The following is a 26,259-nucleotide window of genomic DNA, read 5'->3' on the forward strand; positions in this document are numbered from 1 at the left end:
GGATGTGTGTGATGTCCTTAGGTTAGTTAGGTTTAAGTAGTTCTAAGTTCTAGGGGACTGATGACCACAGATGTTAAGTCCCATAGTGCTCAGAGCCATTTGAACCATTTTTTGCCAATGAGAAACACTTGCTAGAATGTGTTTACAAGTTTATACAAAAACTAGCATGAGGCATGTAGAATTTACAGAAATGTGATGGCTCTATTAATCAAACTTTTGAAATGTATACATAATAAATTAGCTACAATGACACCACAATTACTGAGAGATGTTACAAAAGTAGAGCACGTATTTTGCATGGATTAGTAATAAATGAGAAAATTTCATAGGAACAAATGAGTCTGAAGAAAGAATGTTCCTTTCCATAGTAAAAATAGTCTTAATTTTCTTTTTACTGGTACATCAGAGAGTGCTGATTTTACACTAATCATACTCCTTTTCACTACATTCCTTGATTATTGCTTAATTTCAGTGCCTGAATTCTGCTATTATGATGAAGAACCCACCCCAATATAGACAGAGTGTGTGGTCTGCCAGAATCATGTAATAGTCTTACCTTGATGTTAAGTCACATAACACTAGCAATGGAAAAATTACTGCATCTGCCAGTGAAATTTAAGTGGACTGAGTCAAGGAAGGGGCATCTATACAATAATGAAATTAATATTGTCTTAAAAATGCATTCTGAAGATTGATATGAAGTATATCTACTTACTACTATTATTATTATTTAATATGTAACTGAACATATATAAATGCTCCTTTGCACTTGTTTAAATGAACCCAACTTACAATATTTGTTCAGGAAATATAACTGGTAATAGATATACATATATGTTGAACAATTACTGAATACTCATTGTGGACATACTGTAACTATCAAGTTTGCCACAGTTTTTATTATTTAGTTATTCCATGTGAGCCGGTTTCCCCAATTACTTATATTTCCCTAATAAAACATGTGTACTAATTTTTAAAAAAAGATTTAGAGAGAAAGAGACTGTTTATAGCTTGTAACAGAATACAGATAAAAAAATGGCACAACATTATTGTCTATACTTTCCATTCTTACAGGGATACACATAAAGTATAATCAACAAAAATGTTTACACTAATTTGAATGTCACAAGGTGCCACTGTATTCCTGGCATAGGTTTATGTTATTTGGAATTTCTACATAACATTTTAAACTTTTTTTTTTTACTATGTGTAAGGATTATTAATATGACACTACACTATGACAGCTCTTTACGAAGTAAGTATGAATAGCAGACTGTGAAAATAAAGTACAGTTCTTCATTCACATATATTTAGTACCACGACAAATATGAATGCCAGCTATTTCAGTGATGTGAAAGGAATTGTGCACAAAAGTGATTACACATGAAAGGCATTGTAAGCTATAATATTAAAATTGAAATACAAACCTCTCCTACTGGATCAAAATTACTAAATACAAGTAACGTAATTCGAAAATGATTTATATAAAAATGAGTGAAGTAATCATAAAAATATTAACTGGTTCCCTTTTAATTAATTTCTCTGATGAATTGTGAAAAAGTCTTCTGTGACTGAACAATAAATTCCCACAATTTAAACAACAGTAGAATTAAATCACTCTTCAAACATACATTACAAAACTCCATGGAGTTAGACTTCATGAATGTGAAGTGATCTTACAAAAAATAAATTAATCTAACATACAATCGTTTCCACAAACAAAGTTTAGTAAACATTATTTTAAAAAACAAAACTGTAGTACTCTTCCGTTCTCTTTTGTACTTTGTATATATACATTTAGTAGTGGATAATACCTGTTTCGTTTGCACTGCTCTTACCAGTTCAATATTTGACCTAATAGGGCCAAGGTTTATAAGTTTTGCATTTGCAATTTCAGAGACCTATTTCTTACAGTGATTGTATAGACAGCAAGCTAAAAGAACCTTCCAGATGCTTTAATTTTTGGCATCCCATCTTCTTGATTCACAACAGAAAATCTTCAAAGAAATTATAAATGGATCTGAAATACTTTGCAATAACAAATTCTTAAAAAACAACTTCAATCTGTTACATGACACGTATTATGCCTGTCAATTTTAGCATTTACCGAAAATCTTAATGTGTAAGTGTAAAAAGAGGAAAGAAGGGAGATAGGGATTAATGCCTCACTGATGACTAGGTCATTATCTGGAGCTCAAGCTCAGACAATAAGAAAATCTGCCATGTCCTAACACGAACACACTCAGCATTTGACTTAACAGATTTAGAAAAATCATGAAAAACCTACATCTGGGTGAGAATTTTAACTCTGCTCCTCTCAAATTTGATTTTGGTACTTTATCCACTACACCCCCTAACTCAGACCAACTTGACACATTCTAGTCAATGTTCACTGATTGAAATTGTAATGTGTCTGATGGTTCTTCTGGTTAAAAGAGTAAACTTCTCTTTAGTCTTTTACAGACATACTGTTGTGTTTTCCAAAGAAAGATAGTAAAAAGAGATTGCATTAAATGTTGCAGATGTACCTTCCCATAATAATGCTGTATGTAAACTTAAAAGATGGCACTAATAAATATGTGAAAAGGTATCATCTACATCTTTGCTATTCACAAAAGTTCGTTTCTTTTGAAGTGATACTGATAATAGATAGTTATATTTGTAGGTACTTGCCACTGTCAGAATCTACAACAGAATGTACTAATAGCTGTTGTTCCTCTGCTGCTGAAATATGGCACTAACCCAGCATATGGTGGTTTATGAAACACTGAGCATAATATAAATATGTAAATTATTTAAAAGTACTTTTTTCTTGTCATGCCATCACTTTTTTCCACATATCGAAGCTTAAATCATACAAAGAAAACTGGGTTTTCTCTTGTACAAAATGATTCTGTCTTATCATTCAACAAGTCTTATTCCGAATACACCAGAATGTTTGTAACTTGGGGATTAATTTTACTTCCACATTAGTAATAAAAATACAGTACAATACTGTTTCTTATATTAAACAACTTAAACTGATCTACTCTATTATTGAAAACCACTCCGTAACTTGCTACAGTACAGTATGAGAGAATAGCGAAAAAAAATTTTTTAAACATGCAATTCAGTATATGATCACTTTTTAAATAAATAACTGTTAAACAGTCAAACTGATTTAAAAATTCTGTTAGACAAGCAGCAATATGAGTTTTTTTTAGAATTGTTGAAGATCTTTATGTAGGATGCAGCACAACAATGTCATCTATTTTAGAAGAAATAATCACAATTAAATAACCACAATTTGTGGATATCGTCAGAATAATAAATTTAACTTCAAGTATGTCTACTTAAAGTACAATATAATTGTGCCAACCTCAGCTTATCAGTGAGCTAACAGCATATCTTTTTCTGTTGACAAATGAGTTTTCGTTTTTCCCCTCAGGGCTTATGGAATACTTACTGGAAAGTTAACTATCTGCTCTCATATGGAGTGTTATTATTTCACAAAATAACATGGCATACGATAATTATATACCAACTGCAAACAATAAAGTGAACAGATTGGTAGGAAAATGGAAACAATCAAGGGAAAACATTTCATCGCTGAGAATAAAAACATGGCAGAATAGCAGATGAAAGATAGACCTATGATAAAGTTCTCTTTTCAATACACTATCATTTTTCAATTTGGTTGCCCCTATCCTGAAACCACTACTGACTAAAAATCATTACTACTTCTTGTGTCATTATGATCAGCTATACAACCCACAACAATGTTACTCTCTTTTCCTTCCATTATTAATCAGTCTATGAAGCTGTAAACATTTCAATTTTAAGATAACAAAATTGTAAATGATACACCATAAATAAAACAACACTCTTTCAATACAAAAGTATTGCGACAACAGAATTCCAAAATTAAAAGGAAATACTTTTACAACACAAATAAATATTAAAAAATTCTGAGCTGAAGTAAAAGAACAAAAGATGCACATGCAGATATCTATAGCTCCACAGATTGTATCTCCACAAAAATAAATGAAACTCATCTTTGGTAAATTTCAGTTTATCAGTGCCAATTTCTTGCATATTTATTTCAGGAACTGCGGAGAACAGTCAATGCAAGTGCACTTTACACACTTCACATGTTGCAGTACACTTGTGTCAATTAATTTCCTTCAAAGTCTCATTTATGAACAATAACCTACAATAGCCAAACATCACTGCCACAATCCAGCATAGTTTCCATCTAGATTTGCTGGTAATGGACCACCTGCTGTGAAAAGTCGTGTCCCTGATGGATCATAGCAATGGGTATATATTGCTGGAGTGTACTTGATATTTTGAAAACCATCTACGTACTCGTCATCTGGAAACTGAGAGTAGAAAATAATTATTAACAGTTGGTTACAACATCATAATTTGCAGTTTAACATGAAACAATGTTTTCATGAAAATTTACAGTTACTAGAAACTGCAATTCCAAGAACAGCTATTACTACTGAAATATTTTTTCTGTACAGATCATTTCACATCCCCACATACTAGCAGAGCAGAAGTCCTCCAATGCGCTTCCCTCCTGTTCTTACCATGTTTACATATAATCACAAAGCTGATAATAGGTATTATGTCCCACATATTCTACAACAGTTTATGCAACTTCCTCTACAATTTTTGTGTATCTTCACATGATTATACAGTGCTGTGTTCTAGTTTTTGGATACTACATTGAGCTGTTGGGTGTAGAAAGATTCATCTGTGTCATAATGGAAAAAAGAGCTAAAATCTGCTTCAAGAACAATTATAATTGCTAAATTTATCAGTTTACCAGAAGTTGTATTATGTACAACACCAGCTACTCCAAAACTGTTCTGACACACATTAATATACCACTGAAAAAGGAGTAAGCAGTGAAAAGCATTAAAATAACACATAAGATAGCTGTGACTGGGTGATCACTGGAAAACGAAAAATAAGCCGGTCCCTCAGCAATAAACTAAAATCTCCAGCCTAAAACCCCGGGCTGAAGTCCAGACATAACACGAAAACATCGTTACATTATCAGCTAAAATAAAGGCCTATATTTGCTTCTGTGATCACATCGCAATATAAAATGCCCCCAATTAAAACTGTGTAAAGCGATTTTTGCACCACAGGTACCACAGACTAGGGAGATGCTTTGTAAGAATATGAAGCCATGTATTAGGGGACAGTGCCTATTCGGAGGTGGGTCAGGGTTATTTCATCCCATCAGAGTGGCCAGTTTGAGGTATGCCACAGCCAGACAGTTGACTTCATCAACCGCAGTTTATTGTCCTCAGTTCGAGCCACCCATCTATCCACAGTTGCTTGGGAGTCTGACTCAACAGCAAAATGACAGCTTGCTGTGGAATAGTATATAGTGTCACATCATGTTCCCCTCACACCTCCTTGGCTGCTTGGTATGCTTGCTAGTTTCCTCAGATTCTCAGCTACCCTGGTGTCCAGCAGAATGATACCTGCTTCCCTTGCTGCTAAAGGAGAAGGTTATCTTGAACTGTTTGTATAATTTTCTCTGCTGAGTACCTTTTTGCAAGTAATAAAAGGAAATTTATTGTGAACTAAAATACAACTTTACAAGTGTTAGTAATCGTAGTGCAGTAGTGTGACAATGTGAGTCGCAGCCTCAAGTCCAATACAGTATGTAGTTACAAATGTATCATGACAAATTTTCAAACATTTAAAAGTTATTATTTAAAAACTGTACTAGAACTTCATAGTGACATTTACCAATCTTTGTGGAATGTTCACAGTAATTGTTCACAGACCAAGATTCAGTTTTGTAAGCCAGAATGGTAGGCTGATGAAAACATTTGGGAATTACTATCCCTTGCTGCAAATATACACAAAGTGAACAAAAAAGTATCATGGACATCATTAGCACTTCAAATGTTTTTACATATACTAGTCAAAGTTAAAGTGCTACGAAGATCTTAAATTGCATCACAGGAATTGACTTGAGAAAACCGTAAAATTACGAGGAAGTAGAAAGTCTGGTCCATACTTACCTTCAGGACATGAAATTCCAGAATCCATAACATGTGGGTCCCACTCACTGTGAGGCCAAACTGCCCCTATTTCCTCCCTAAGAAAGGGAATAATTGTTCCAAAAGCTAGTAACAGTTTTTTCCCTAATATTTGTATGTTAGCGTGTGTATGGGGAGAAGGGGGGGGGGGGGGGGGGAGGTATTGGAAGTTCATCTCCTGAAGAAAAGTGATGGCTCGCCAATCTGTCTCCTTGTAATTTTACAAAGATCTTACATGATCAGTTCAGAGAGATGGCTGTTGTGAATTGCACAATGTATTCACATAATATAAACATATGAGAGTCCTGAATAGGGACATCTCTGCTTTCACTCTTCAGTAAGATTAACTTGATAAAAATATAACGCGTTCATTTCACTGTTTGGCAACTATGTGTGTCCACCGATAAACCTGAAAGACCTAAATTTAATCACCTTTGACAATATTTTCAGAAAAGTGACCATGGTGGCAATAGCTAAGGCATCGTGGAATAGTAAAATAGGTAACACAAAGAAGTGTGGTAGGAAGACAAGATAAAAATTATAAAGGGAGACCAAGATTTTACTAAAGTAAAAAAAAAAAAAAAAAAAAAATCAAGTTGCTATAGGCTGCAGTGCTTATGAAGGGATAGAGCAACTTGCACAAGATAAGACTGGCATGAAGAGTTCTGTCAAGTCAATCTGCGGACTGAAGACCATAACAACAACAGCAACACAACTGAAGTAAACACACCTCATATTTCAGTGTTTGCGACATTGGAGAGTAGTGTTATATGGAACACAGCAGCACTCAGCTTCTGCTGACTTCCAAAGCTTGTCATTTATCGCTTGATTCCATTTTAATAACAAAATGCAATATTTATAACAGTTCTAAAAAACTAAAAACAGTGTGTCTAGTTGCACATATGCAATGATGTATAGAAGGTGGAATCCAAAATTTTCGGGACTGGTGCTGCCATCTGGAAAGTAGGAGTTCTTTGCACCATTGGGTGGTGAAAGCTGCATATCTGATGAGTAAGTGTGCAGAGAGGAATTCAGCTGGGAGGATGTGTTGCGTGTCCACAGTGATTTCCATAATACTCTGCGTTTGGTGTGTGGATATTTTAAGATGCATCTGCGAACAGCACATGTGTATCAAAGTCTGTGTGAATCTTGGGAAAAGTGCTATGGAGACCCTTGCAATGATTCAATAAGTGTTTGAGGGACAGAGCATGAGCCTTACGCGTGTGTTTGGGTGGCATGCTCGATTCAGGGCTGGCCGTACAGATGTCGAAGATGATGCTCACACTGGAAGACCCATTAGCCACACAACACCAGACATTGTTGCCAAACTTCAATAATTGGTTCATGCAGATCGACATCGAACCATTCAAGACCTTGCAGATGAAGTGGGTATTGGTTATGGGACACGTCAATGAATATTGACTGATAAATTGGGCATGCATCATGTCGCTGCAAAATTTGTGCCAAGGATCTTGACTGCAGATCAGAAGGCACAGCGTGTTGAAGTGTGCACGGACCTTCGTCAGACCGCATCTGATGATTCAACCGTCTTGTCACAAGTTATCACCAGTGACGAGAGCTGGATTTATGGTTATGACCCAGAGACAAAGCAACAATCATCTCAGTGGAAGAGCCAGGGCTCTCCAAGACCCAAAAAAGCAAATAGCTGAAGAGCCATGTGAAGAGCATGATCATCATTTTCTTTGATACCAAGGGAACTGTGCAGAAAAAAAAATTTTTCCCACCCAACCAAACAGTGAATTCCACGTACTACTGTGACGTTTTGCAACGGCTCCGTGAAAACGTGCGGCGATCACAGCTCGAACTTTGGCATCAAGGGAACTTACTGCTGCATCACAGCAACGCGCCCTGTCACAGTCCTTGCCACGGGTTATCACCAGTGACGACAGCTGGACGGTGGTTGTACCCCACCCACCGTACTCGCCAGATTTGGCACCTTGCGACTTCCCACTATTCCCAAAACTGTAAATCAAGTTGAAAGGCACTCTAGAGAGGGTTCAAGGAGCATCACTGGCTGTGATAAACACCCTCAAAGAATAGGACTTCCAGAAAACGTTTGACCAGTGGCAGAAGCGCTAGGACGGGTGTGTATGTGCGAATGGGAACTACTTCGAGGGTGATGGTGACCATTAGTCCAAAGGTAAGGTTCTCAACAGATGGCAGCACCAGTCCAGAAAATTTTGGATAGCATCTCATATTTTGATCTTTTTTTGGTTTCACCAATAAAGCTGTTATATTTGTGATGATTTATCTAAGTTCCAGTGACAATGGGGTTTTTAATCTGATATGGATACAGCGAAAATAATAAGTAATACAGCAGTAAAGGTACTTAAAATTTGTACCTGCAGCCTCTTAAAAACAGTCTTCACATAAGCATCACTCAGATTTTTGGGTCTGTAAGATTAACTTTTATCTGTCAGTCTCTTTACATTTAGTTTTGAACTTGGTGCATTACCATTTTTTCGGCCTTTCAAAAACATTGCCATTAACTGGACAGGTATCTTTGTCCTCTACCAATTTACATAAGACATGTTCAAGGGCTGGACAAAATGACACAAACACCACAAAAAACACATGCCTGAATATAAACACATATGCTAGGGAAGACTGCAGGTTGCACTGTTGTATCTGACCATGAATTGCCTGTCAGAGCTAAGTGAATTCAAATTAGGGGAAAGAGTGGAAAAACATCATCCACCAAGTCCAAACATCGATGAAAGTGTGCATTGAGCAATCATGAAAGACAGTCATTGAAGAGGACTGTTACAAAAAATTAGAGGATGACAAATGTAAAAGTCATTGCAGAACTGAACATAATGCCCGCAAAACCTGTCAGCACCAAAACAACATAAATGAAGCTCCATAAACAGGGAATTGCATGGTGAGGTGGAATTCTGAAACTTCTCAATGATGCCAATGTCAATAAAAGGAAAATGTGGTGCAGAAGCTACAAAAACTCAACAATGGAGCAATGGAAGAAAGTAATTTGATCAGATGAGTCTTGTTGCACACTGTGTCCAACTTCTAACTGAGTTTACGGCCCATGAGTGAACAAGGCAGGGATTTGGTGATGATTTGGGGAGCCACATCGTCATATTCCAAGGGCCGCATGTGTACACTGAAATGTAACATTATTGCCAAGGGTTGTGTGAACATTATGGCTAATCAGGTCCATCCCATGGAACAATGTTTGTTCCCCAATGGCGATACTGTGTTCCAAGATGACAAGACCCATGTTCACATAGCTCAAATCATCCAGGACTGGTTTTGTGAGCTTGAGGATGAATTGTCACACCTGCTTGGCCACCACAGTCATCGGACCTTGATATTATTGAGGCTTTGTTGTCTACTTTGGAGAGAGAAGTGTGTGATAGCTATCCATTTCCATCATCGTTATCTGAACTTGCAACTATTTTTTGGGAGGAGTGGTAGAAGATTCCATAGAAAACCATACAGGACTTGTATTTATCTTATTCTATTACATTGTCAAAGGCGAGATCCACGATCTGTTGATTTAAAACTGTGTGGATAAAATATATACGAAGACAGTAACTTGTTCTCGAAAGAACAGTTACTGTTGATGACCGTGCAGCTTTTCCTGGAATAAATGATGACTGACTGACAACCTCAGCTGCCGACAGGTGTTGTTGATATACGTCGATGTGGACAGCTAAAAATGTGTGCCCCGACCGGGACTCGAACCCGGGATCTCCTGCTTACATGGCAGACGCTCTATCCATCTGAGCCACCGTAGACACAGATGAATAGCGCGACTGCAGGGACTTATCCAGCCATTGACCTTCGTCTGTGCGAACGCGCACAGGTTGCCCAAACTCTTACGGGAATCGCCAAAGCATGCGCGAGTAATGAGTGGGTGGGCAAATGTCTATAAGGTACAATACATATGTAGAATTGTGGACAGTTGGGAATGTGAGTCTCACGGGAAGCGTGCAAGGGATAAGTCCCTGCAGTCGCGCTATTCATCTGTGTCCTCGGTGGCTCAGATGGATAGAGCATCTGCCATGTAAGCAGGAGATCCCGGGTTCGAGTCCTGGTCGGGGCACACATTTTCAGCTGTCCACATCGAGGTATATCAACAACACCTGTCGGCAGCTGAGGTTGTCAGTCAGTCAACATTTATATGTGTGGATAAAAGTTCTACGCCAAGATAACAAATTTTCTTTATTGATTAGCAGTTTCAGCTCATTACTGAGCAGTCTTCAGATCAATCTGAAATGCTGTTCAGTGTGTGACACTCATTACACATCATCATATTTTTTAGAGCTAATTGACCTAGTTAAATTACAATTTTTTATTTAACTAGGGCAACTTAGCTATATAAAATATAACAATGTGTAATGAGTGTCACACACTGAGCAACATTTTACATTGCTCTGAAGATGACTCAGCAATGAGCTGAAACCAGTAATCAATAAAGAAAATTTGCAATATTGATTTGACTGGAGGATTTTCCCAGGTAATTAAATGTGATTTGCAAAGAACCCATGTAGATCTAGATGAATGCCAGCAGTTTTCTTACTTCATATTAGACATAGGCATGGCAATGTCTTTTCAGTGTTTCCATTTCTTCTTCCTCCCATTTTGTTGTGTATGAAAACTATAAACACAAATAACGAAAGCAAAGGAGGCGTATGTAATTGACATTCTTCAAGCAATGATAAATAAGATCCAAACACTAAAATCAATACAGGAAATCAGTAAACAAACAAACTTACAAAACATACCGACCGTGAGAAAAGGAAGGGAAACAATCAATAAATTACAGTAAATGAAGGTCCGAAAAGGTGAAAAGGCAGGCTGGACAAATTATGACCAACTCTTGCTTCTATGCCTTTCATCAAAGCACTGTGCATGGACACATTGCATAGCTCTTGGCATCTCATAACCCAATTACCAATACCCATTACCGTTGACAAATGTATGTGCACAAACATCAAATTGTTGAGTCACAACTAAGTGCAGAGGTTTATTCGTTTTTGTGGCACATGAAAGGACTACTCTCTCCTCTATTGCTCAACAAATACTGTGGGGGTCAGGGGTATAAGTGCAAATACTGTGATCATTGGTACCTTAATATTCACACAGTTCAGTGTGTCAGTTGTTTTTTTTCCCCCCCTTCTTTGTATCTAACAGTTATCCCATAAACACGTCACATAATTTACTACCTGATGTTTTCTGCATGGTCGTAGCTGCACCACAAAGTGGACTGCTCCTATCAGTGTAGACTAAATGTTTTGCTAACACTCTACAACACCTGATCTGCTGCCCAAGGGAAAACAATCACTGACGGTTTGCTCTTGCCACATGTACTTGGAGGCACTACTCCAACCTAAAAACATGCTGCTCCTAAGAGCTATAATTATTAGTCTGCAAATGAAATAAATGCTGATGTAATGTTGTTTAGTGCACTGCCTTTAGTGGCCAATAAAAAAGATTTGTAGTTATACCCCTAACACCATGCATAGTGAATCAAATATGTCACTTCATTTATTTTAACAAAAATAATCAATTTTTGAAAATATAATGTAACTGTATAGGTAAAAAATCCACTCGCCAAGCAGCAGCAAGAAAACACACATTTGCATGCTTTCGGAGTCAGTGGCTCCTTCTCCAGGCAGAAGGTTGAAAGTGAAGGAAGAGGGGTGAAATCGAGAGTTAGGAAAAGCCACTCAGAACCCTGGGTCAGGACTTACCACAGAGGATGAGGTATTTTGCAAACCTACATTTTCTGTATAAAATAAATTTAGCAACTTACCACCCAACCTTTCGACGCTTTCAGCACGACTGTTCTGCTTGAATTAATGTTGGATTCCAGATATTTTCCTGCTCTTAAATCATAAAACATCAGAATACCAACACCAGTTCCTATTGTGAGAATGTTGTCTTGAAAACTTGCAGATCGAATACCTGTAAAACATTATTCTTTCTTCAATAATTACAAGGGAAGAAGAAGAAGAATGATTATTTTGACAGACAAAGACTGAAATAATGACACTAAAAAATCAAGGGCTTAAAACATGTACACATTCTTAAGTTGCTCAATCTTCTACAATTTTCATGGTCTGTATTTGTTAATACTCATTCTTACAATGAAGGTTTATCAAAAACTATAATTTTTTCTTCCTAGAAAGACAAACATACATAAATGTGACAAAATGGAAAGATTCTGAAAGACTTTTTACTAGTGCAATCTTTGCCTTGTTTTCCTGAGCAATTTAAATCTGTATAACACACAATTTTATAATGCTTCTTCATACGGATACTTCAATAACAAAAAAGTAAATAAAAACACAAAGTACATTACATATTTGTACATTAAAATTATGTGTGGTAGAATACAAGATAGGAGGATAATTTCAGCGTATTGCTTCATATTGAAATGATCTGTATTTAGAAGTTTTTGCTGAGAAAAAGAACTGCAGCCCATTTAGGAATGGGTTGACAGACAATACTTTATCTGACTTTTTAATCTCAATTTCCATATTTTTTAAAAAAAAGAAACTTGTCAAATATGTGATGAATTTAAAACTGATAGCCATATTACATATGGGGGATGAAGGGAAGTACTGAAAAATGCTCATGAGCTACATATGCTGAGGGCAGAGACAAAAAGAGAAAATGTCAGCAAAGCTAAAGAATCCCCTGAGTATCCTTCTACTTGAATCTAATAACAGAGGATGGAGTTAATAAAGATGATAAGAGAGACATTGCTGAATATGAATATGAGTAAACCACAAGCTCTTGTAATGCTAACGAAGGAAAGCTGTAGTTTGTAAATTTTTGACTATGCTGCCCATATATTTTTCTTCAAAAACCGCTGTCAATACAAGGTATTTTATCTCAAAATTTATAATGTGCACATGGTCCACTTCATAAAAACCCCAACTGCTCTACAACAATGGGGGTCACATTCATCCCCACCCTCCAAGCAATAGCTGGAACGCAAATTCCACTGTAATTGTAACATCCTAATTTTAATGTTATTCTAACAAATATAACAAAATCAAACAACGGAAAGTCCAAGGTGGAATATTAACAATATTATGAAAAACATAGTTCCTACTCATTGTAAGGATGACATGTTGAGTTGCGGACAGGCACAACAAAAAAGTGTTACACAGTTAGCTTTTGGTCAAAGCATTCTTCAGAAAAGAAAAGAAAAGAAAACACATACACATCCACACAAGCAGATATACCTGATGCACACACAACTGCTATCTCAATCCGCTCTGGCCATACTGCAAGACTCACAAAGTGGCTGGAGATAGTGGTCATTTGAGCATGAGTTGTGCCTGTTGCATGAATGGGTGCATTTTCCTCTCCTTTCTGAAGAAGGATTCGGCTGGAAGAAAAATGTGCAACCATCTTTTCATTGTGCCTGTCTGCAACTCAATGTGTAATCTTTACGGTTGATAGCAATCTGCCCTTTACATGGTATTTAAAATATAATAAAATGATGTTTTCACCTATGCTATTTGTATTATTTGAAAAATTTAAAGGAAAGTAAATAAGTGTGGTTTTCTCTAAAGTCAGAATATGGACATAGCCCTTTTTTTCTTCATTTACTCAGGAATCCTTGGTGAAACATGACAAAGTGGAATAACTCCATTTGCTATACTTCTACTCCATAGATAACTATTTTTTTCATCTCCTTCAGTATACTGGCAGTAAATATGTCACATTTACTTCAAATATCAAAATTCTCACCTACTTGATATTCCATCACAATTTATTATTCATTTGGTTCTTTGAGCTCACTCATTTGAAAGCCCTAATTTTCCTTTTTCAAGTAAAAGTTTTACTTTCTCTGAAAAGTTGTTAACTTTAAGTTATTTGTACTTAAAGTTTCTAATATCTACAAATTACTTTTGTTATTTTGACCTGTAAGCATGTTCAGTTTCAAGAACTAATATTACAATTTTGTTGCCCCACTTTTTCTGACCTAGGAAGTGCCTTTGGTTACAGGAAAATTTGCTAATTAAGAAATTAAGCTAAATAGGAAAATTCATAATACATAAAACTTACATAAAGTTTGGTAAATCCCCATGGAGTTACACATGGTATAACAACATAAAGTATCTTACTTTGCTAATTTTACAGTTATCTTGTGCAGTCCACACCTAGTAATTATTCCAGTAACATGCCATGCCAGAGTTCGTATCTACCAACCAGTTAACATTGTTAACATCTTACGGTCACAAAAAGTCAAAATGTACAATTCTTCAGTTGTTGTATTTCTTCAACCCACAACACAACTCTTTTTGACCCAAAAGCGAACACTTGTAATCCAGAAGTTAAACTAAATGTCAAAAACCAGTATATTTTATGATCAAAAGTGACTAGACCAGCTTTTACCACAAAAAGTAATGTTGTATATAGTTCTTCCTAGCGTTTACTTACTTCTGAGACAGCAAATGCAAAAAATTGTGGAATACTCCTTTTAACTCTTTCGTTGATGCATTTTTTGCAGTCCCTGAGCAACATTAATTTTTTGATATCTTATTAGAATTGTGATCAATTGACAATATTTATTTTTTGGTGATTTTATTTTACTTGCTTTGGGCCACAAACTATGGTAGTATGTACAGGGTGTGCCAGAAATACCTGGCCATTTTGAAAACAAAACAACAATTCAGGGAATTTTTTTATTTTGTATAAAGACGCATTCTCTATTTTTTTATGGAGAATTAGTGTGTATTGCTATTTCTTGAAAATAATATTTGGTAAGTGTGCACATGCTGAATAACATTCACGTGGTCAGTCTGGAAGAGGTAATATAACTCACTGCAACATGTTGTTTGGAGTCTCCCGAATGCATTCACAAATATGATCTTTCAGCTCGTTGATGTGGGCTGGGCATTACTTAGAAACTTTTTGTTTAAAGCAGCAGCACAAAAAATAATCAGTTGCTGTCAGGTTGGGCAAACTAGCAGACCAGTTGATGTCCTGAAAGGGAGAAATGACTCTGCCCAGAAACATTTCATTCAGGACTCCCAAGGAAAAAAATGCAGTATGGGCTGTTGCTCCATCTTGTTTGAAATGTAAGTGTTGATGTGGATTGACTTAATGACACAGAAATGTTTGCAACATGGCTGTGTAGCACTCAGAATTTACTGTTACAATATAGCTCTCATTTTCAAAAAAATATTGATCAATAATACACTCATAGGAAATGGTGAACCATACTGCTGCTTTTGCACTATGCACAGGATGCTATAGCTATTCACATAGGGCGTGCGCAGATCAAAACTGACAGTTGTGTTTGTTTACATGCCCAGAGAGTGGAAACAAGTGTCGTCTGACATCAGTAATCTGTTCACAATGTCCTCTTCAAATTGCACAAGCTCTAAGAACTCATTGCAAAATTGAAGTCTCATCACCTTGCCCCTTTCAGTAAGCTTATAGACAGTTTGGGTCTTGTACGCACAATAGTGAAGATCTCCGTGCAGCACACAGTGAACGCTGGCATCCGTCCACCCAAGAGTGACACTTTGCTACTGAACTGACCATTGAGAAGTACACAAGACTGCATCCCATATATGATGCGTGTTTTATGGTGCATGAACCAAATAAAGGTGTCCTGTAGGTTTACTGTTCTTTACAGTTAAATCTCGACACCATTTCAATGCTCATAGCAACAAAGTATCATGACTAAGGGCATCACATCGACCAAACCTGTGTCAAAAGTTGCATCGTGCAACTGTGATAGACTCTGTCTTTATAAACTTCTCACTGCTGGAATGCAATGTTCCACTGACTAGCACTCCAGCTCAACTAAACTCCAGAGAACAGTGCCCATCATGGCACACAGTATTCCAATACCACATGATTAGTGTCCTGGGGATGAAAGTACATCTCCCACAACCGTTTTGAGAGTTGTTCAAATGTGGTGATAACCGTTATTTCCCACTTCTCTTTTGTGAGCTGTTATGTGTTGCTATTACACATGAGGGGAAAAAAGTATTCTGTGTTTTCTTTTTACTGTTCACATAACAATAACAATCCTAGAAACTTCTTTTACAAAATAATAAACAAATGGGGTGATACAAGTCACAATAACATACCCTGTAAATATGAAGCAATGTGTTCCGACTTCACAAGTGACAACAGTAGCGATCTCATGAGACACAGTTCACTCCCAGTGAGTTAATTTGTTTCTCAAACTTATGGAGTACTTAAGTTGGATTTTTCAGGGCATAATGAGGTTACACAAATTGTGACAGACGAGTTGAAAAAACACAATTTTGTGTACACTAGCTCTGAAACCATTTTTCACACAATTTATTAAAAATAAAATTGTTATTCTTTCTTCCTCTAAACCTCCTCCCCTCACCTGCACACACACACACACACACACACACACACACACACACACACACACACACACACGTCATACTTCCACACATATTTTTCAGCTCTTAATAATGAAAGTCACAACAGAGCATTAAAATGTGCAATATGAAACAAACTATGTACTTACAAACAAAACAAAGAACATTCAAGGCCATGCTAACATATGAAGTGTGATCAAAAAGTAACAGACATTTTTGCTTTCCTTACAGTATCTTTATTTATTCACCAAAATCAACTTTGTCCCCTTCAAAGTAATACAGCACTCCATCTTCAGGCCACAAGTGGCCCATCGGGACCATTCGACCGCCGTATCATCCTCTGATGAGGATGCGGATAGGAGGTGCGTATGGTCAGCACACCGTTCTCCCGGTCGTTACGATGGTTTTCTTTGACCGGAGCCGCTACTATTCGGTCGAGTAGCTCCTCAATTGGCATCACGAGGCTGAGTGCACCCCGAAAAATGGCAACAGCTCCTGGCAGCCCGGATGGTCACCCATCCAAGTGCCGGCCACGCCCGACAGCGCTTAACTTCGGTGATCTGACGGGAACCGGTGTACCCACTGCGGCAAGGCCGTTGCCTTTCAAAGTAATACCCCACAGATACAATACACTTGTGCCAGCACTTTTTCCAATCTTGGAAGCACTTCTGCAACTCACTTGTTATGGTGTTCAGCTCCTTCAGTGATTCCATTCTGATCACATCAATGGTGGCTAATTGACATCCTTTTATGGTTCTCTTCAGCCTCGAGAATAGAAAGAAGTTGCAATGGTTTTATTTTTAGCCCAAAAATCAGGAACAAGCATTGAGGTGCGAGCATTATCATGATGAAATTTCCACAAGTGGTTCTGCCACAGTTCTTGTCATTTTCTTCGGGTTGCTTCACGCAAACGGCACAAAACTTCCAGGTAGTATTCCTTATTGACTGTACGACCATATAGCTGGAACTCATGATGCACTATCCCAATGTAATCAAAGAAAGCAGTGAGAAGCACTTTCACGTGATCAAAATTGTCAATATTTTTTTGGTCTTTGCTCTTCAGGCAGTTTCCATTGGGTGATTGGGTCTTGGTTTTGACATCATACCCGTATACCCATGTATGTCACTGGATACAGCCTTAAAGTTCTGGCTCACTGTCTACTTCATTCAGCAATTCCCGAGTAATGTCAATTCTGGTTGTAATTCAACAAGTTTCGAACAAACTTTGCTGCTACAAGTTTCATGCACACAACAACAGGAAGAATTGCTTGGCATGAGGCAAAGGATATGCCGACATCATCAGCAACATTCGGCGATTTTTCAGCAGTATTTTCTTTACATCTTTCACACTGTCGTCAGTAACTGATGTGCTAGGGTGTCCAGGGCTGTCATTGTCTTCAACATATTATTGACCCTCTTTACAATGTTTATACCACTCATAAACTCTTTGTCTTATTTACAGTACATTTGTCAAAAGCCACAGTCAACATTTTGAATGCGGTGCTGCATTCTATTTTATTTTTCAAGCAAAATTTAATGCAAATTCTTTGACTCACCTTTTCTGAAAGTAAAAATTTACCAAGCACTTGAAAACAAACATAACCTTTTCAACTGTCAACAATAAATTAAATATTCAAAATGGCTGAAAATGCAAACATGTATCAGAAACATTGAAATATTTGACAATCAGGCATATAAAATCCGCAAAATAAAAAAATTCCTGTTGCTTTTTGATCACAACTCATACATAAAAATGCCAATTCTTTTATTTAATTCAGATTGGTTCATTAAATGTTGGAAATGGCTAAATAGGAAGCAAGAACATAATATCCTGGCATTATGCTTTCAGATAACACAATGCAGCTACCTTTTTTCTGTGCCTTCCAACATTTCAACATGTCTACTATTTGATGAGTGGTCTCCTTTACTCCCAAATTATTTACATTCTACCTGAACTTTCCTAACAAAAGATCACATTAGGCCAGCATCAGTCAACTGTATGTTTGCTTAAGATGTCTCAGAGTCGTCACAATGATGACCAGATTGCTTAGATGGATGATGCAATTTGGAAAACAACGGTAGTTCACCTTGTAAAGATGCACATAATATTACAATCTGTCAGAATCTGTACCAGAACATAAATTACTTGTAGAATTTCACAACTGTAGGGGAGTTTCCAGAACAGACTGTGTAGCGTAATTCTTCAACGACAAATGACAATATAGAAGAGCTTAATGAGAGTCAATTTATCTCCATCAATGTATGCAGGCAGTGGAAGTTCTACCACAGTTGTCTGCTATATTATTCCAATAATCAACAGGTGCCATGCAACACGAATACGGAAGAGGGAATGGAATGCAGAATTGATTAATAATTGCTTGAATAATTTACCTTTGGTGGTGTCTATAACTCATTCAGTTTACATATAACTTGTATATAAGAAAAGAGAAGACAAAAAAATATGATTCAATACAAACATGACTCTAAAAAGTCCCTCTTCTTTGTTCCAAATTCTCAATTTCAATACTTTATCCACAAGTGAGACATTGCATGTGCCACAACCACATTTTGTTAGAATACTCCCTGCAGACTATTTATTGGAGTTTGGAAGAGTAAGTTCTTTGTTAAGTTTAGTTTATTACTATTTTCCCATCCTTAATTTTCTTTCATGAGCCTAAATCAGTGTGGTGTCTCCATATAAAATCCTAAAGATATGACAATACAGTGTAGCACTACACTTGTAAAAGAACTTACGGTAAATAATTTTCTTACAGTATTGTACTAAAATGGTTTCTTTTCCAAAATATACCAATTTATTTAATGCAATAATATGTTTTTTTGAAAGATAATCTTCCGCAGTAGCTGATAAATATCTATTATTCTTTTCTTCTGTCTTAAGCAAACTGAAATTTAAGAGAGTGGGGCAACACACTCTTAAACTACTGTCCCCTTTTGATAGGAAATAATGATAGTAATTGTTGTTTAATGCACATTCACTAGTGAGACCCGTTTTCACTCAAGAATGGATGTTCTATACTCTGTAGGGCAGCTGACACTTTCACAAAAGACAAAACCTGTGACCTTACAGCAAAACATCCTATTGAGGACAGACCAGAATTTTCACTGCACAAAATGTCATTCTAATGAACCTACCAAGACATCGTAATAAAAAAAACTAAAGGATGGCCTGTCACTCAAAGTAGGATAACTATATGCAAATAGTTAATAGGAGACAACGAAGCCTAACAAACAACTGCTGAAAGAGTCTGAAGAATAGTCTTTAACTTCAACTATTAGTGGAAACTGTAAAAATCTTCCTACATCAGTCAGAGAAGAATTAAGTCATCTGCTTCACTGGGCAGGGGAAAGTGATTTTGTAAGATACGGGAAAATTTGGATGAGGAGCGATTTGAATTATGTTTCCACCCTGATACTATAATGGCAGCTATGTAAGTTGTACATCTCACAGCAGCCTATTGCCAGAGTTCTGTCTTCCATAGTACATCATATTTCACAGAATTGGTGAGATGATTTACATAAACAGTAATTGGCACTTTTTGGAGAACCATTCTCTGACCATCACCAGCCCTAAGCAACAAACAAAATGGGGTTATCAACCATTGTCGATAGAACACCCGTACATCTGCCCGCCATCTAACTGTGTGGAATTGCCACCACAGTAGGATGGCAACCATGTTACATCACCCTTTAAGCCTTTTTAACAAGCATATTTCAGCTTTGTTTACATTGCATTCCACACTTCAGTATCTACAAAAAGTGCATAGGAAATGACGACTCATGTGGTGAGCTATAAGACAAGGTGGGGATTTAATTGATTGTAGTCAACTAAATTCTGCGAGTTCTAATTTTTAGTTATGAATTTATGCACCTCATTAACAGGTAATATTGCATCCCAGAAAAGAATTCTTTCCCAGTATTTCATGAAACATTAATCACTCTAAACAGAAATATTTCCAGTTCAGCCTGCTGAATTATGAATTAAATGTTTCTAATCCAACATAAAGTAAATATTGGTATTTACATGACGAAGAGAAGCCTTTAAGAACCATTTCACTTTATCACTCCCTCTCTGACCACAAAAAGAAATAGCAAATATTATCTGGCCACATCAGTCTTGGTATGTAGTTATTACTTTGTTATTACATGCCAAGGAGGACTCTTCCTGCACATTTCATTACAGTCCCCACTGTTACTTGTACGTCCCCAATTTCTCTCAGTAATTTTAAACTTGCACATGTACTACAAACAACACCCACTCAAGTAGAAATTAGTGCAGATTCTTTTTAACTGGATTTACACATCACTCTGTTTCCACAGAATTTTTATGATGACTTTCTGTACGAATTTATGAGAGCAAGCTGAAAATTCTTCATCTGGCACAAAAATATCAATGAAGCTTTTGTTGGATATCAATGAAGTTCCTTTGGTACACATTGCACAACAGCATAAATCAAATGAAAGTTTATAAGAAACTTGTGCCTTCATTTTCTACAGTTAAGAAATTGGTAATTGAATGTAAATCACTATACTTCTCAGAAATGCTATAGTAGAATTGTAAGTACAGATGTAAACATAGAGCAGAAGAAAGACTCCAGCAGACTTTACATGAAGCAACAACTAACAGAAAGCTTTGTACCAAATGGGTGCAGCATGTTTTGAATAATTATCAAATGTTAATGTAGAAACGGATTTTTCAGCAATGTTTGGACTGCTTCAGAAAGAACTCACAGACTGTATACCACAATGTTTTGCAATACTTGTACATGAGGTATGGGTGCACTGCTTCCACATCAGAAATGAAACAACAACCATAGTGTTGAAAGATAGTGGTTCTACAACAAATAGGCAAATTCTACTGCATCTAACAGAAAGATTACAGCTAGTGTTATTTGAGTTGCAAAAGTAATTCTTCTAACTGATTACCTGGAAAATGTTAAATCAATAACTGGGCAAATACTACATAATCTTCTGGACTGACTGTATGAGAAACGAGAGATGAGAAACCAAGAATTCTGAAGAATAAAATTAATCTTTATTCAGGACAACAAGGTCAACAATAGATTTGAAATACCAACTGTTGAAAAATCCACCATGTTCACCAGATCTCATGAAGCCAAAACGACAATTTTGTAAAACAAGTGCATTTTTTATCCAAGAAACATATTATTCACACCTGAACGAGGAATTTTCATTTTATCTTTACACATATCAAGTCACCATATCCTTTTCAAACAATAGAAAATCCAGGATGGAATGTAACAATACCAGAGAAGGAAAGTTGCTACTCACCACATAACAGAGATGCTGAGTCGCGACAGGCACAACAAAAAGATTCACACAATTATAGCTTTTGGCCATTAGGGCCTTTGTCAGCAGTACACACACTCACACACACACACACACACACACACACACACACACACACACACACACACAACTTGCACACACGTCTACAGTCTCAGAGAATTGAAACCACACTGCGAGCAGCAGCACCAGTGCATGATGGGAGTGGCAACTGGGTGGGGGTAAGGAGGAGACTGGGGTGGCGAGGAGGAGGGATAGTATGGTGGGAGTGGTGGGCAGTGAAGTGTTGCAGTTTAGACGGAGGGCAGGAGAGAAGGTGTGGAGGGGGAAGGGGTAAGTAGCGGAAAGGAGAGAAATAAAAGGAAATTAAAAGACTGGGTGTGGCGGTCAAATGACAGCTGTGTAGTACTGGAATGGGAACAGGAAGGGGGCTGGATGGGTGAGGACAGTGACTAACGAAGGTTGAGGCCAGGAGGGTTACGGGAATGTAGGATGTATTGCACGGAAGGTTCCCACCTGCGCAACTCAGAAAAGCTGGTTGTTGGTGGGAAGGATCCATATGGCACAGATTCATTGATGACATCTTTGCTATCTGGACTGAAGGTGAGAACACCTTATTCACATTCCTCCAGAATCTCAACAACTTCTCCCTCATTTACTTCAGCTAGTCCTACTCAACCCAACAAGCCACCTTGCTAGATGTTGACCTCCACCTCAGAGATGGCTACATCAGTAACTCTGTCCATATCAAACCTGCTAATCATCAGCAATACTTCCACTTCGACAGCTGCCACCCTTTCCATACCGAGAAGTCCCTTCCGTACAGTCTAGCCACCGGTGATTGTCGCATCTGCAGTGACGAGCAGTCCGTCTCAAAATATACCGAGGGTCTCACTGAAGCCTTCACTGACCGTAATTATCCTCCCATCCTTGTACAACTTTCCAGTCTCCCACCAACTCCCAAAGTCCCACAGTCCGGCCACAGAGGAGCATTCCTCTCGTAACTCAGTACCATCTGGGACTGGAGCAACTAAATTACATTCTCTGCCAGGGTTTCGATTACCTCTTGTCGTGCCCTGAAATGAGAAATGTCCTACCCACTATCCTTTCCACCCCTCCTACAGTGGTATTCTGCCGAACCTACACAATATATTCGTCCATCCTTACACAGCCCCTGTTCCCAATCCCTTAAGCTGCAACCACTGTGCTGCATTCTATGTAGGCGTGACAACCAACAAGTTGTCTGTCCGTATAAACTGCCACCGACAAACTGTGGCCAAAAAACAAGTGGACCACCCTGTTGCTAAACATGCTGTCAAACATGATATCCCTCATCTCAATGACTGCTTCACAGCCTGTGCCATATGGATCCTTCCCACCAACGCCAGCTTTTCTAAATTGCGCAGGTGGGAACTTTCCCTCCAATACATCCTAGGTTCCCATAATCCTACGGGCCTCAACCTTCGTTAGTCACTGTCCTCACCCATCCAGCCCCCTCCCTGTTCCCATTCCAGCACTACACAGCCGTCATTTCACTGCCACATCCAGTCTTTTAATTTCTCTTCTTTTTATTTCTCTCCTTTCCACTACTTACCCCCCTCCCCCCTCTACACCTTCTCTCCTGCCCACCGTCTAAACTGCAACGCTTCACTGTCCGCCACTCCCACCATACTATCCCCTCCCCCTCCCCTTCCCAGCCTCCTCCTTGCCCCCACCCAGTTGACACAGCCATCATGCACTGGTGCTGCTCCTCAGTGTGGTCTCAGTTCTCTGAGACTGCAGATGTGTGTGTGCGTGTGTGTGTGTGTGTGTGTGTGTGTGTGTGTGTGTGTGTGTGTTGCTGACAAAGGCCTTAATGGCCAAAAGCTATAATTGTGTGAATCTTTTTGTTGTGCCTATCGCGACTCAGAATCTCCGCTATATGGTGAGTAGCAACTTTCCTTCTCTGGTACTGTTACAGCATATCCCTTTGTATCACTACCATCAGCACTCAGAGGAATATGATTAATTTCAATGATTCAAATTGCATACTAATCAAATATACTATGATAAGAGTGCAATTTTTCATCCTATGAATACATAATGCTACAACTACCTACATGTAGCACCATACTTACTAATCTGAGGAATGTTAGTAAATCTGAGGAATTGTATCACGCTTAGCAACAAATAGTTTTCAATACATACCACAGCCACTATAACGTGTTGATATTTTTTTCACAGCTTGTAAAGTTCGAGCATCTAAAAGCAGAGTGTAGGAACGACAGCCAACAGCATACATTCCAGTATCTTGCACTGCGAGACAGACATTTTCTTGACATGATGGCAGCTTTCTTGAAAACTTCTGTGAAATGATACAGAACAAAATAATAAAAATGAAGTTATTTTTGCACAGAAGTACTAGGAACAATATTTAATGTAGTGCATTGAATCACAGCTGCCTGGAACCTGTATGTGAGTGGCCATTATCCTCGTAGATCTAATGTGTTAACATATTTTTGTTTACATCAGTAATGAAACCATCCAAGTCAGAAATGTCCTACTTACCAAAAGAAACTGTAAAAGTGTAACTGAGATACTAAATTGTGAAAGAAATCCCGAACTCTGAGAGCATACATTGCACCTCAAACAGCTGACTGAAGAGTGAGAGAAAAAAAGAGAAAAGAAAAAGAAAGTAAGTAAAAGGTGTTTAATGTCATGAAAGATAGAACATGATACACTCGGCTCTCAAGATCAAAAGATACACAAGGAGAGAAAAAACAATGAACTGCAACAGTCAAAATGAGGGTTTCTGGGATATTAATGGAAAAACATTTGGCAACAGAGCAGATGAGATATGCACAAACTGTCAAGAGAAACTCAACATAGATGGAAAGAAAAGAAAGGAAAGCAGAATACAGATGTGAACACCAGGAAGGAAATGATCAGACATGTTCATCATAAAATCCTTAAAATCAAAGTATTCTAGTAGTCATTACGAGATATCAATGAAGTTAATCAAACAGTGCTCATGTGAGTTGAGTTGTATGTTAAGTTGTTTGTGTAATCAATCTCATCATTGGAACATTTCCGGACTGGCTAAAATATGCTGAAGTTAAGCCTCTTTATTAGAAGGGGGATAAAGAGATACCACCAAACTATCGACTACTTCCACTTGTACCAGCTTTTTCAAAAATATTTGAAAAGGTTGTGTTCAACGGTCTCCTTAAGCATCTGACTGCAAATAACATATTGTCCAAGTCACAGTATGGGTTTCTAAAGAGTTCCGATATAAAGAAAGCTATTTACATGTACAGTGAGAATGTACATAATTCATTACATAACAAATTAGATGCTACTGGCATTTTCTGTGACCTGTCAAAAGCCTTGGACTGTGTGAATCACTACCTTCCTGTTACGTAAATTAGAATATTATGGTGTCACCAGCAGTGCTGCAAAATGGTTTGAGTCTTACCTAACTAACAGGGAACAAACAGTGACGTTGTTAAATACCATGGAGTAAGCAGTCAGTATTCTTCTGATTGGAAATTAATTACATCTGCTGTTCCTCAAGGTTCTATCTGGTGTCCATTGCTTTTTCTTGTGTACATTAATGATCTCTCATCTGTTACATGGCCTGAGGCTAAGTTTGTTTTGTTTGCGTATGATACAAACATTGCAATAAATATAGAGTCAAATACAGATTTAGAAATAGCTGCTAATCAAATTGTCACTGACATCAAAAAATGGTTTAAAGCTAACTGGCTGTCATTAAACTTTGTAAAGACCTACTATATGCATTTCAGAACCTGTAAGAGATTTCCTTCCGCCATGTGTGTAACATATAAAGACATGCAGATTGAAGAGGTTGACAGTGTTAAACTTCTGGGATTACAACTCGATATGATTAGATTAGATTCAGTTTCCATTCCATAGACCCAAAAAATGAGATGATTCTCGTGGGTGTGGACATGTCAGAAAATATAACATAAAACATTTGAATATAATACTTACTACGCTAATCATTTATACTTACTAACCTTATCATTTGTCAGGAGATAGTCAAAATAGGTCAATACAATGCAGTAAATTGGAACAGCTAATATTTACAGAATTAACATGCTGTCAGAATGAAATTCAGCTTGGAAGGGCATACCACAAAACTGCTGAAGTGCCCAAAAAAGTCTGTTTTTGCCGTATGAATGATATGAGATGTAAAACTTGCATACTTTGCTTACTTTCATTCTAATATGTCATATGGGATCATATTCTGGTGTAACTCGTCAAACCGAGTAAAAGTTTTTAGATTGAAAAAGCATGTAATAAGACTAATTAGTGTTGTAAATTAAAGAGAATCATGTAGAAACCTGTTCAAGGAACTGGGTATTCTAACCACTGTTTTTCAGTAAATTCATTCCTTAGTTAAATCTGTTGCGAATGTTATATCTCTATTTTCAACCAATAACTGAATATGTAGTCTCAATAATAGAAATAAGAACAATCTACATAAAGACCTAAAATCACTTACCTTG

At 37.4% G+C, this 26,259-nt stretch overlaps 1 protein-coding gene, 1 non-coding gene and 1 pseudogene across 2 annotated transcripts in view; all 3 read right to left on the reverse strand.

Annotated features, from left to right (window-relative positions):
- Window positions 1-984: 984 nt before the first annotated feature.
- The window catches only part of LOC124621777 (DDB1- and CUL4-associated factor 12 homolog), a 70,981-nt gene continuing 45,706 nt past the window's right edge, over window positions 985-26,259 (reverse strand). The window contains exons 5-7 of the mRNA XM_047147213.1: window positions 23,936-24,092; window positions 11,848-11,999; window positions 985-4,361 (exon numbers count right to left, since the gene is read on the reverse strand). Coding sequence (XP_047003169.1) covers window positions 4,206-4,361; window positions 11,848-11,999; window positions 23,936-24,092 — 465 coding nt within the window. The 3' untranslated portion in view covers window positions 985-4,205. The remainder of the gene's footprint in view (window positions 4,362-11,847; window positions 12,000-23,935; window positions 24,093-26,259) is intronic.
- On the reverse strand, window positions 9,753-9,827 carry Trnat-ugu. The gene has a single exon. It is a non-coding gene; the product is annotated as a tRNA-Thr (tRNA).
- On the reverse strand, window positions 16,907-17,024 carry LOC124623227 (annotated as a pseudogene).

This window comes from Schistocerca americana, chromosome 7 (genome assembly GCF_021461395.2).
Source record: "Schistocerca americana isolate TAMUIC-IGC-003095 chromosome 7, iqSchAmer2.1, whole genome shotgun sequence".
NCBI classification, from domain to species: Eukaryota; Metazoa; Arthropoda; class Insecta; order Orthoptera; family Acrididae; genus Schistocerca; species Schistocerca americana.